Source organism: Ctenopharyngodon idella, chromosome 7, assembly GCF_019924925.1.
Source record: "Ctenopharyngodon idella isolate HZGC_01 chromosome 7, HZGC01, whole genome shotgun sequence".
Taxonomy (NCBI): domain Eukaryota; kingdom Metazoa; phylum Chordata; class Actinopteri; order Cypriniformes; family Xenocyprididae; genus Ctenopharyngodon; species Ctenopharyngodon idella.
Window position 1 is genome coordinate 4,927,328 of NC_067226.1, and position 12,816 is coordinate 4,940,143.

At 39.7% G+C, this 12,816-nt stretch overlaps 1 protein-coding gene across 5 annotated transcripts in view; it reads left to right on the forward strand.

Annotated features, from left to right (window-relative positions):
- The window catches only part of tub (TUB bipartite transcription factor), a 116,389-nt gene that overhangs the window by 81,016 nt on the left and 22,557 nt on the right, over positions 1 to 12,816 (forward strand). For all 5 annotated transcript variants that reach the window (XM_051899052.1, XM_051899054.1, XM_051899053.1 and 2 more), the window contains exon 3: positions 10,211 to 10,373. In XM_051899052.1, the coding sequence (XP_051755012.1) occupies positions 10,211 to 10,373 (163 nt within the window). The remainder of the gene's footprint in view (positions 1 to 10,210; positions 10,374 to 12,816) is intronic.

Consider the following 12,816-nt stretch of genomic DNA (forward strand, 5'->3'; position numbering starts at 1 on the left):
AGAAACATATTCTCAAGACGGTTTAAAGAAAATGCCTTTGATAAGATTCCATATGCCATTCCTCCCTTTATCTTGCATTATGTGTTGTTACTTCAATAGACTTGCCCCAGATAGCTTTGAAAACTTATGCCAAGATTGTCCTCCTTTCAGTTAACTCGTCATCAGCTCATTTCATGCTGTGCAGAGTTAGATAGATGTCAGTCACCGAGCGCGCAAACCAAACAGCAAGCTTATGCTGCGTTCACGCCATAACTACCGTAATTTGTAAGAGATGGAAACCCATGATGTTATACTCATAGCGGTTCGTGACTCGAATTTATGCATTTCAATGGCAACACTAACAACGCCGAAATGAATCTGCATTAGTCAGGTGATACAGGTCAGTGTTCTTTAAGTTATGTTCATTATTGTAATGTGCTTTGAGACAAGAGGTATTTTAATGCTGTCTCGTGACACTTTTGTTTGCTCCCTGCTGTACGCATTCATGTGTTTCAGAGGAGGTTTTTGTTTTTGTTTTGGAGACGCTCTGAAGGGAAGGTGGGATTCTTATGCTTTCAAAGCTAACTCGCTATTGCTAGCCTCTCCGAAAATTGCCTACCCTAGCTTTAATCATAACTGTTAATTATTTTTTTGCCACAAGATTATCATTACCACACATTTCTTTAGAAAGGATTTTCAGACAAAATGTGAAATAAGGCATAATTTTCTTTGTGCTCAAAGTATTTTAATGTCTTTATTGTATATTAACTTAAATCTTAAACTAAATAGTCCATTACAACATACAGTAGAAAGGAGTCGACCTAGCAACAAGACAAATGCTGCAACAATACTATAAATTATTTTATTATTAAATATTTTAATTATTTTTAAGCTGCTTTAGTTAACATATTTAGCTTCAGTGTCTTCCTCTATTTTAAATTCTTTATTTATGTCTAACATTAGTTTGTTGTTCTTCCGACCAAAGTTTTAGTTCCCTCTCAAAAGGGAACTTGCACTGCGTCCAAAGACACTTTGGGGAATGCCTCCTGCATGACAATGTCTGAAATACGTGTAATCAAATGGCAACAGTGACATTGGCCTGTGACAGCCTGTGACGTCACTCTGGTGCGACCGTGAGCACAAAGGGGCACCTAGAGTCATCAGCTTTTTTTTTGTCTTCAGCAGACCATTTGTTTTGAAGCGTGTAAGGTGATTTAATATGGTGTGATCTGACAAGTGTTTCAGGAAATGTGCTCCCCCGTACCCGCGCTATCTGACGTCAGAGGATGCACAAGACCTGTGCGCTCTCTGTATTGGTGAGGATCATGCGCGTTCTGTTCTCGAAGGAGCAGAATGTGCACACTGCAAGAGCTTTTCCACTAAGAAGCTCTGATCGCGTCTGTCATTTTCTCAATAGAAATTAAGACAGGCATTGCGCCTCGTGGTTCTGGGGCTCGCAGGTTGAGTTGGTGGAGGATTTTGAGCAAGGTATGTCTCTTTCTCGTTCCTCTGCCACCGACACTAGTGAACTGCTGGATGTTCTCTCACTTGAATCATCTGATCCAGAGAGATTAAATCTTCCTGGAAGTGTGAGAAGCTGTAGATCGCTCACGGCAGAATAGACAAGTGTTTCTTGGCTGGCCGCCCAGTTCCAGCGAGTCTTCCATTTCTGCCGGACCTTCACGCCGAGGTGGAGAGGTCCTGGAAGAAACCATATTCGGCTCACGTTCATCTCTTTCACTATGTGAATTATGCGAATGTGGAGGGCATATGCATCGATGCCTCCCATTGAGGATACATTTGTGAACTATCTTTCAATGGGCGAAACTTTGATGATGAAGACTCCAACCCTGCCATCAAAGCTGTTAAGAATGACATCAAAGCTGAACGGCAGGGCATACGTGGCTGCGGGTCAGGCGGGTGGGGCTCTGCACAGAATGTCAGTGTTGCAGGCAAGACCTGGATGACGGCAAGGGTCTGTCCCCTGAAGTAGTGACCGAGCTGCGCCACACCACGGATCTTGCTCTCCAGGCCACCAGACAGACAGCTGCCGTGATTGTTTGTGCAATGGCTGCAATGGTGGCCACGTAGAGGCATCTGTGGAGTAATCTGCCCGACATCGAGGAGAAAGAGAAACATTTTCTAATTAATGGGTCACTCTTGCCTTCTGAGCTTTTCAGGCACATCCGTCGCAAAGCTCGGGGGATCGGGGGCCGTTTGGGTCTGCAAACTACAGACAGGCCTAGAGGCAGTATCTCAGCACTCGGACTCCTCCTCCTGATGTGAGGAGCAAGACACAGAAGAGGCGGGACATGATGAGAGCTAAGAAGGATTTAAGGGAGGTTTCTGAAACCAATCGTGTGGGCAACAGAAATCTTCCCCACACTAATGGGAAATAATATCTCCCTTCCTCCCCCCTCCTTCCGGCCCCTCCCTCCTCCTTCTAAAACCTTGAGTGGGGGGGTGACTGAGCTTTTTTCCATGCTTTACATCACACCCTGAACTGAACCCATGATGTTTTAGTGGGATGTGTGTGAGCTGACTCGTACCCCTATTCTGATGGTTCAGAGAAAGCCTGTTTGTGTTGGTGTGGGAGGTGCTTTTGCTGTTTGGTCCTCATTTTAGAGAGTAGTTTTGCTGAGGCCTCTGCTCTCCTAAGACCTGTCTCGAGCCCTATTAGATAATATTGGCCCAGAGATGCTGACTTTGAGTCAGGCAGGGTTAAGCATTTCTTTAACAGCTCCACTGCGTTTTTTTTAGGGGTTGAACCAGATCCCCCTAGTATAGTGACAGGCAAAGGAACTTAGGTTTCTTTTTGCCAGTAAAGGTCATTTTTAATTTTTAATTTTCTTAAAGGTAATGCCTGTCAGGTAGACTGGCATTACCAGACCTTTGAGCTCTGCCCTTGAAGCGGGCACTGATACGCTTGCCCCTGTAAGGAGGAATTAAAGGGATAGTTCATCGAAAAATTTACATTTTGTCGTCACTTACTCACCCTCAAGTTGTTCCAAAAATGTATGAGTTTCTTTCTTCTGTTGAGCACAAAGAAGATATTTTGAAGAATGTTGAATGGCCCAAAATGTCTTCGGATGCAGTGCGAGTTCCCATTTGAAAGGGAACATCTCAGGTTACGCATGTAATCATGGTTCCCTGAGAAGGGGAACGAGACTCTGTGTCTCATTGCCATGCTTCTGGTATACCTGGTCACATCTCCTTCAGACAAAAATGCTGATGATGTGTAATCTAGGTGCCCTTATGTACTCACGGTTACAATAGAGTGACATAACGGGCTGTTATATGCCAATGTCATTACCGCGTTTGATACACGTACTTCAGACATCGTCATGCCGGAGACATTCCCCAAAGTGTCTTCAGATGCAGTGTCTCGTTCCCCTTCTCAGGGAACCATGTTTACATGTGTAACCTGGGACGTTTTCTTGCTTTAACTGGGGACTCCTGAGCTTTTAAATTTCAAAAGTTTTTTCTTAGCTAAATCTTACTGTCCCCAAACTTTTAAATGGTACCGTATACATTAAAATTAACATGGACATCCTTCAAGGCCATTTTTACTACAGTCAGTCGCTAGCTATTTTACAAAAATTGTATACTTAATATTATAACTTAACATGATTATCATGAGGTGTAGTTCATAATTCAACTTAATTATAAATGCATCTCAAAATACTTTTGACAGTGAAATGCTTGCAATTAGCAGTATTGAAATCAGGGTTATTCATACAGATTTAGCTGTTTACTCTCAAATTTCAGACAGATAGAAAGAATCAGTGAAGCATTCTCAGAGTATCAGAGCAGAGCTGGGACAGATTTAGGGTGTTAGAGGAGACAGAAAGAGCATCTGCCTCAACCTTGATAGCTTTTTCCTGATGGCCTTGATGGCAGAATTCTTAGTCTGTCAAAGTCCTTGTTCTCTTCAGCTGTCCAAAATGTCTAGAGATGGGCTGTAGATGGTAGATAGGACTTTAATGAGCTGCGAATATCAGGAACGCAAGCCTCCATGTTATGTGCCTCTGCAGTATGGGAGTTAGAAGGATATCTCCTCGAGGGTGCTTTGCATCTGTTTGTCTGCTGTTGTGCTATAAACACCAGTGGTTCCTGCAGCTAGATAGGGAGACAAGCATAATTTGCTCCAAATTTCGACTCAAGCCAATAGGTTTAGCCCTCAGTGCTCGGCTGCTCTTTAATGAACCTCCCACTCTCTTCAAAAGACCATGAGACCAAATTACCATGTTTATTGCCTGTCTGCTTTGCATAATAACCTTGAAGGAGCCAAGCTTGAAACTGTTGAGCATCACCTTAGCCAGCCTCTTTGTGCTCTCTATGGCCTCAGGAGTCTTTGACCACTGCATTTCAATGAATTTTATGGTGCTGTGTGAGCACATATTCTGAGCGATCTGTTTTAATGATACTGAAAATGTTATGGCTTATTTGGCAGCGCATCAGGTCTGACAACAGAGGAGAGCACAGACGGCGAATGTGTTTAGGCAATGTGTGCGCAGATGAACAACTTTTTATTAGAATATCAATATGGAGATCTGTGCACGCAGCACAAAGGCATGTTTCCCCAAGCAACAAGGTACCGCCAATAGAACAAGCTTTGTATAGAAACCCCTGAGGGAAATGCAATCTTGTAGGGACATGAAGCATTGTTAAAAACACGTGAATTCATTGTGTCTCTATGTGAATATGACAAATTTTATAGCTTAACAAATCACAAGGTGTGTCAAATCAAAGGATTTGAACCTTTTTTGTTTTAATGCAATCTCTATGATCTCATTATGAAGTAGGACTGGGTATTCACACTGATTTTACAAATAAATTTGATTCTGTTTCACAAGCTCTTGATTCCGGTTTCATTTTCATTGTATTCGATATTGATTTGTTTGTGTATATATATATATATCGGGAACAGTGCAAGTGTATGTCAATGTCTTAAGGAAAACAATCTCTTAACTAATGCTGTGTATTATTATAATATAAAAATTAAGTCCAAGTTCAAATTCTGTTTATTTTTAGATATAATGATCAACACTCAAAAAAGAACCAAGTTGTATACAAACATTTAATTTTTATTTTAACTTTTTAATGATATAATTGTTTCTACATTTCAGAATGTACAACATTTAAAAGGTGGCTAACTTATTTTCATGACAGATTTATTAAAACATAGATACAATAAATAAGACTAACAGTAAAAATATAATTAATATATGATAAAGTGCATGCCTAGCTCTGTCATGAAACTCTAGATGGCGCAGGCTGATGGGTCCTTAACAGAAACTGATGATATTCTCAGCGTTAACTATTCGGCACAAACTGATTGGTTCATGTCGCATTTGCAGCCAATGAGCTTGCTGCTCACAATATTTAAATGGTGGTTTAGCATTCACTAAAGCAGTTTGCAGCACGTTTTCAGAGTTCCTCTGAAACCCTCCACCTTCCCCAGCTCCACCTGTATAGATCAGCTGGGTGATGGGTAATTTTATATATGCTATTTGTGCAGAAGCAGTATGTCTTGCATACGCACAGCAGCGTATCAGCGTATGTATTGGCAGTAGCAAGTTCCTGTACTTGCTCTGCAGCAGCAGTAGCAATAATCAGCAGCAGCAGCTGCAATAATCTACAACTACAGCAATAATCAACAGCAGCAGAAATTCAGCAGCAACAGCATAGCAGATCGATTTCACCAAGACCAAATACATTAACATTGTCATATCCATTACCATGTTAAAATCTTCAGAGTTCTCATGATAGAAATATATTTATCAAAATGCACCTCTAGAGTTGTTTTTTCTAGTTGAATAACGAGCTCTAGACATTGAATGGCTTTCCTGAAGTAAATCTAGCATTGTGACATTGTTTACAAGCTGTTTTATTGACCGATCTTTATAGCATTCACCCGCGCTCCACGCTGCCGCTTGAACTGAGGTGCTTCAGCAATCTGTCACACCACATTAAAGAGTGCTAAAACCACATTAATTGTTTACATTTTGTGAAAAAATTGACAGAATGTGAAAGCTGAACAAAACAATCAAAGCACAAAGCTTATTGTGAATATTGGACAGTAGGTATGCTACAACTAATGTTTAGTGAAGTATAATGCTTTGTTCACACATAAACAGAAAACAGCACAGATTAAAAGATTGATTTTGGAATTTAAGAATCAATACTGGTTCATCAAAATGAAGAATGATTAAAATTGATGTCAGCCCAGCTCTAATGAAAATTAAGAAAAGGCTTTTTTATTTATGGATTTTTATAGCAGCTAATGGCATGTTTCTGCTTGCATAATCTGTGAAAATAGATTCCTTTCTCATTTAAGATTTTCCATTTGCACAGCACCTACTAGCAGAGGGGAGGGTGTTTTTTTTCTGCTTGACTGGACAGACCTGGTCTCAAGCCCACTATTTGCTCACAGATTCCTTTAATGTTTAATAGACTCTTGCGCTGGGATCTCCCCAGAACTATTGGCTATAGCTTTACATAACATTAGGTTGCTGCGAAAGTGAAGAATGTTGTGTGGGGAAACCCATGCTGGGTTGAACATGCAGTCGTGTGTGAAGGGAAGGCATGTTGTAGTGGCTGGTTTTAGGTCTAGGACTCTGAAAGTTTTATGAAGATGCTACACAGTCCCTGCGCTCCAGGTTACACTTTGTGTGGCTCCATTCCATTGTTGTCACAACTCAAAAGTTTCCAGATTTGAAGATGTGTTGTGTTACATGTCACATTTTTACTTTGTGAAGAGCCGAATTTCTTCATTAGAGCAAATGTGACTTGCCTTGAGGTCAGTTAGACCTCATCTGAGACTTCTCAAGGGAAAATTATAAAATGGAAATCTCTTCAGTGCTGTATCATGAGTCACAGAGCTTCAGTTGAGTGGCTGAGAAAGCTATTTACAACCTATTTAGTTGTCTTGGCCCTAGATATATAGATATATTTAGATATATAGTTATAATTAAATAGTTTTTATATATATATATATATATATATATATATATATATATACATACATACATACAGTGGGTACGGAAAGTATTCAGACCCCCTTAAATTTTTCACTCTTTGTTATATTGCAGCCATTTGCTAAAATCATTTAAGTTCATTTTTTTTCCTCATTAATGTACACACAGCACCCCATATTGACAGAAAAACACAGAATTGTTGACATTTTTGCAGATTTATTAAAAAAGAAAAACTGAAATATCACATGGTCCTAAGTATTCAGACCCTTTGCTGTGACACTCATATATTTAATTCAGGTGCTGTCCATTTCTTCTGATCATCCTTGAGATGGTTCTACACCTTCATTTGAGTCCAGCTGTGTTTGATTATACTGATTGGACTTGATTAGGAAAGCCACACACCTGTCTATATAAGACCTTACAGCTCACAGTGCATGTCAGAGCAAATGAGAATCATGAGGTCAAAGGAACTGCCTGAAGAGCTCAGAGACAGAATTGTGGCAAGGCACAGATCTGGCCAAGGTTACAAAAAAAATTCTGCTGCACTTAAGGTTCCTAAGAGCACAGTGGCCTCCATAATCCTTAAATGGAAGACGTTTGGGACGACCAGAACCCTTCCTAGAGCTGGCCGTCCGGCCAAACTGAGCAATTGGGGGAGAAGAGCCTTGGTGAGAGAGGTAAAGAAGAACCCAAAGATCACTGTGGCTGAGCTCCAGAGATGCAGTTGGGAGATGGGAGAAAGTTGTAGAAAGTCAACCATCACTGCAGCCCTCCACCAGTCGGGGCTTTATGGCAGAGTGGCCCGACGGAAGCCTCTCCTCAGTGCAAGACACATGAAAAACACCTGAAGGACTCCAAGGTGGTGAGAAATAAGATTCTCTGGTCTGATGAGACCAAGATAGAACTTTCTGGCCTTAATTCTAAGCGGTATGTGTGGAGAAAACCAGGCACTGCTCATCACCTGTCCAATACAGTCCCAACAGTGAAGCATGGTGGTGGCAGCATCATGCTGTGGGGGTGTTTTTCAGCTGCAGGGACAGGACGACTGGTTGCAATCGAGGGAAAGGTGAATGCGGCCAAGTACAGGGATATCCTGGACGAAAACCTTCTCCAGAGTGCTCAGGACCTCAGACTGGGCCGAAGGTTTACCTTCCAACAAGACAATGACCCTAAGCACACAGCTAAAATAACGAAGGAGTGGCTTCACAACAACTCCGTGACTGTTCTTGAATGGCCCAGCCAGAGCCCTGACTTAAACCCAATTGAGCATCTCTGGAGAGACCTAAAAATGGCTGTCCACCAACGTTTACCATCCAACCTGACAGAACTGGAGAGGATCTGCAAGGAGGAATGGCAGAGGATCCCCAAATCCAGGTGTGAAAAACTTGTTGCATCTTTCCCAAAAAGACTCATGGCTGTATTAGATCAAAAGGGTGCTTCTACTAAATACTGAGCAAAGGGTCTGAATACTTAGGACCCTGTGATATTTCAGTTTTTCTTTTTTAATAAATCTGCAAAAATGTCAACAATTCTGTTTTTCTGTCAATATGGGGTGCTGTGTGTACATTAATGAGGAAAAAAAATGAACTTCAATCATTTTAGCAGATGGCTGCAATATAACAAAGAGTGAAAAATTTAAGGGGGTCTGAATACTTTCCGTACCCACTGTATATATATATATATTTACTTTATTTTTTACTTCCCATCATAATTTTGTATATTCAGTTAAGACTTAGATGAGGATACATTTATTACATGAACGGTAAGTACTACGATTATTATTAAGATTTCCTTAACTTATCCTTATTCCTTAACTTTCCTTAACTGATTTTTTGGTTTTCAGATCCGCAGTCTCCTTCTGCAAAATTGTTGGGTTTTTGATATTGAAAGATCTGCATTATTTATATAGAAGATTACAACAGAAAAATGCATCCCTGAGGTTAAAACATGAAGTGCATCCTGTCCTCATCTCCAGCTCTATTTTTGCAAATAAATAAAGTAACAAATGCATAAAAAAAAATAAAAAAAACACAAGAAACACGTGCCATGAGATCTCGCGATATTAAAGTGTGATAAGATTTCTTGTCGAGTTGAAAGCTGACTCGCGATATCGCCATGACGGAGCGTGAGGGTGAGATTAGCATAGAATATGCCACAGCTACATTTACATTACGGTGCCCATCGCAGCACCGCCTTCACTGTCGTTTTGCTTTTTTTATAGAAATAAATCCATTTAATTCAGTTGGATAATGATCGCTTCAGTTGTAAACTATTGTAAATGTTCATCCAGCACAAGCTGCAGAGTCGCACACAGTTCATGTGAATCACTGATAATACCATGGCGGAGAATACCATGGCGGAGAATACCATGGCGTTGCACAACAGAATTCATTGCATTGTCTGATAAATGTCTTATCTTATAGAATGCGCACTCAGCACCCTATACACAGAGTATGTGCAATCGTGAATTAGAAAGCGAAAGTAAAACGCAAGCTCCCTGATGCGCGCAAATTAGGCTACATACAATAGATTGTTTCCCAATATCAAACCTATCTTAGGCTGGGCTGTGTAGTTGTAACCCTCTCTTAGCTCTGGTCTTTGTTTTGGTCTCTGTTTGCACTTTGAATATTGAGAGAGTACTTTGATTATGGTTGCATTTATTGTTTGCACTTAATAAGACTGTTATTTATTTTTGACCCAACCTTGTGTCTTGTCTCATGAGCTAAGTGTCACGTCACACCCCTAAAATAAGTAAAAAAAAAAACCCTCCAATAATACAAATACTTGCTGTAATACTGCAGTATTTTTGGGGCAACTTTTTTGTTGTACTCATGTCCGCTTGTGTGTCATTTGCCTTGGGGATGCTTCTTTGTTTTTGTGGTTTTTTTTGGCGGTAAGATGGGAATTAAACCTCAACTACTAGGCCGTTCTCTCAAAAATAAATATATTTTGTGCCAGTTATTTGTGCCAGTTATTCACATTTCAATATTTCTTCTACATATATTTATGCTTAAAGAAATAAGAGATGAAGTTACATGTGGTCGTGGATTGATTTTCACTTCACACTGTGCATCTTTTTGAAGTGAAGCGATAAATATGTTATTCCATTGCAGTTTTTGAACATTTTTTTTTGTTCTTTGATTATGTATTGCATAGAGTATCATATAGCACAAGTAACTAAAATCTCAAAACATGTACACTGACTGTATACTAAAGAATGTGTGTGTGTGTCTGTTAATGTGTGTTTGTAGCGAGCTTTACTGGAACAGAAGCAGAAAAAGAAACGTCAGGAGCCCCTGATGGTGCAGTCTAACCTGGACGGGCGGTCTCGAGTGCGTAGGACCCGGCAATCGGAGGAACAGGCTCCCCTCGTGGAGAGCTACCTCAGCGGAAACAGCAGCACCATCTACCACGGTACACATAGCCACATAGCAAAAAAAAAAAAAAAAACATAAAATTTCAAATAACCATAGTGCCACAGAGACTCAAGGGTCACGTTCACTCTCGAGGGCATGAGACGTTATTCCAATCTGTTATTACACTGACTTGCCAATATCGACCCAAGCTGCTCAAACAGAGAGGCCCACAAAGGCCGGTGATTGAAAATGGAAATGCTTGTTTGCTGATTGTTCGGCAAACAATGCTGCCATTCTTCGCACTGCCAGCGGTACTGGCTTGAGTTACTCTATTGATCTCTGTCCCAGACTGCTCAGTGTTAGATAAACCCTTCCTACAATGTCACTGCAACCCTCAATCATCTATATTAAAACATTTGCTAGTGTCAGGGGTCTTTCCTTTGAGCTATGAGAAGCCTTTTCTTTGTTTTGTTCAACTTGTGAGCAAACATTATCCTTAGCTGTTAGTGTATCATTAGCCACTTTTCCCCGTAGGTTCTTAGAATGGTAAGGAACGGTTCCAGTTGTGTTTCCACTTGAGCCTGGTACAGCACTGCACGATTACTAACCGTTCTCGGCCCGGAATTCTCGGCATGGTTGTCTAACCGTGCTGAATCCTGCTGGTAGAATGAAGTGATGTCGACACACAGGATTGGTCACTTGTCTGTTGCCTGGCTACCGGTTTCTCAGTAGCTGGCTAAGCGCTCTATTTAAACGACATAAACACAAATAAAAAAAAAAAATTAAAAGAAATACCTGATCATCCTCCATAACGCAGTCGCTATTTACATCTCACATCATCAGTAAACCGTTGTGTTACCAAGGCAACGACTGATGCTTTTGTATTACATTCCAAAGAGCTTCCGTTATCAGCCCCACAATGGAAAAAAAAAACGTAACCGTACCAGCAATGCAATGAGAACCGTTCGGCCCGACAGTGGAAAAGCAGCTATTGTCTTTTGGCATTATGGCTAAGCTCTACACAATGAAATAGCCTATTCTGAAGAGAATGAACTTTTATGTGTGTTATAGAGCTACATCATAGAGTTTTATCTCTCTAATGTTTTGAATTAAAATTTATTTTTATATTTTCAGCTCTTTAATTTAAATAATTTTATTATGTGCTTTTGCCTTTTTTTCCCCAGTTTGACTACTGCAATTTAAACTTTTTATTATTATTATTTCAGTTAATTTTCTGAATTTTCATGTACATTTTTTTTGGTTTTGGTTTTGGTTTTTACAAGTTTTGGTTTTTCATCTAATGTTTATTTCTGATTCTGATATTTTAATTTTAGTTCATAACTACAACACTGCTGTTCACACTGTCAGCAGTCTTTAAATGCTTGTTTTGATATGCAAGTGACCGTGTCAAAAGTTTGTCCTATGTCTAATGAAGAACCAATTGGAGTTTTTCCCTTTCCCTTTTTTTAAATTTATTTATTTATTTTTTTTACTACATGCTGAGGGACTCATCAAAACTGTTTTCAGCTGACATGATGCCACAGATGCTGTCAGTAAAGTTTAACTTGTATTGATTCCTAGACATTCCAGTAAATCATCATTCACTTGATACTGATCACCTGTACTCTGGGACTATAATAATCCTCACAAGCCTGTGTTGTGTTATGAAAGAAAGGAATGTCTGTTGATACTAGTGGTTTACAGTATTATGAATAATTTACTGTGTCCCCCCCTGAGTGTTGTGCTGTCTCATCAAAAAGAGAGCACCTCTGGCTCTCATCCAGTCTGAGCTTCAGTGAATTGTAAAACTGTAGTTGACTGTGTTGTGCATATTATTTCCTTCATTTGTGATTCTAATGTTTTAATCGCAAATTTAATCGCATAGCTTTGTCGTAATCAGTTCCAAGAAAGCTAAATAGAAGGTCTTTGTGTAATTATTATGTTTAGTAATTTGTGCGGATGACACTCATTTAATGGAAAATGCAAACACAATATAATAATTTATAATGTAATGATATAATATTCATTTAGTATTAATTAATCGACTTTTTCACACTTCATAATCTTACATGTGTAAAAATGCTGCCCTCAACTGGTGTTTGCATTAATATTTCTTTGCATGATGTGATTTGACTGGTTAAGCTTTGATAATGATTAAGCCCTATAAATTGTATAGTGACAGGAAAAACATTTGAGGGTTTGTTGTCACAGAAGCAAAGCAGAATCAGAGCCATTTTTAATACTGGGGACTTGGGTGGGTCAAAGCTGCATATTTTTGCAGCATTGCGTCTTTACATAATTTCATGCTGACAAGTAATGCCTGATTAGTGGAGAGCTTTACTCACCTGTGAATTGATACCTTCAGTCTCTCAAAGCATGAGTAGTAAAAAATAACGTTGTTTCTTTCTGAGTCACTACCTCTTTTAAAAATAGCAAGTCAATGTCTCTGTTGTTTCTTTCCATAACTAAACCATTGATCACCTTTCTCTCACTCAGTCTGA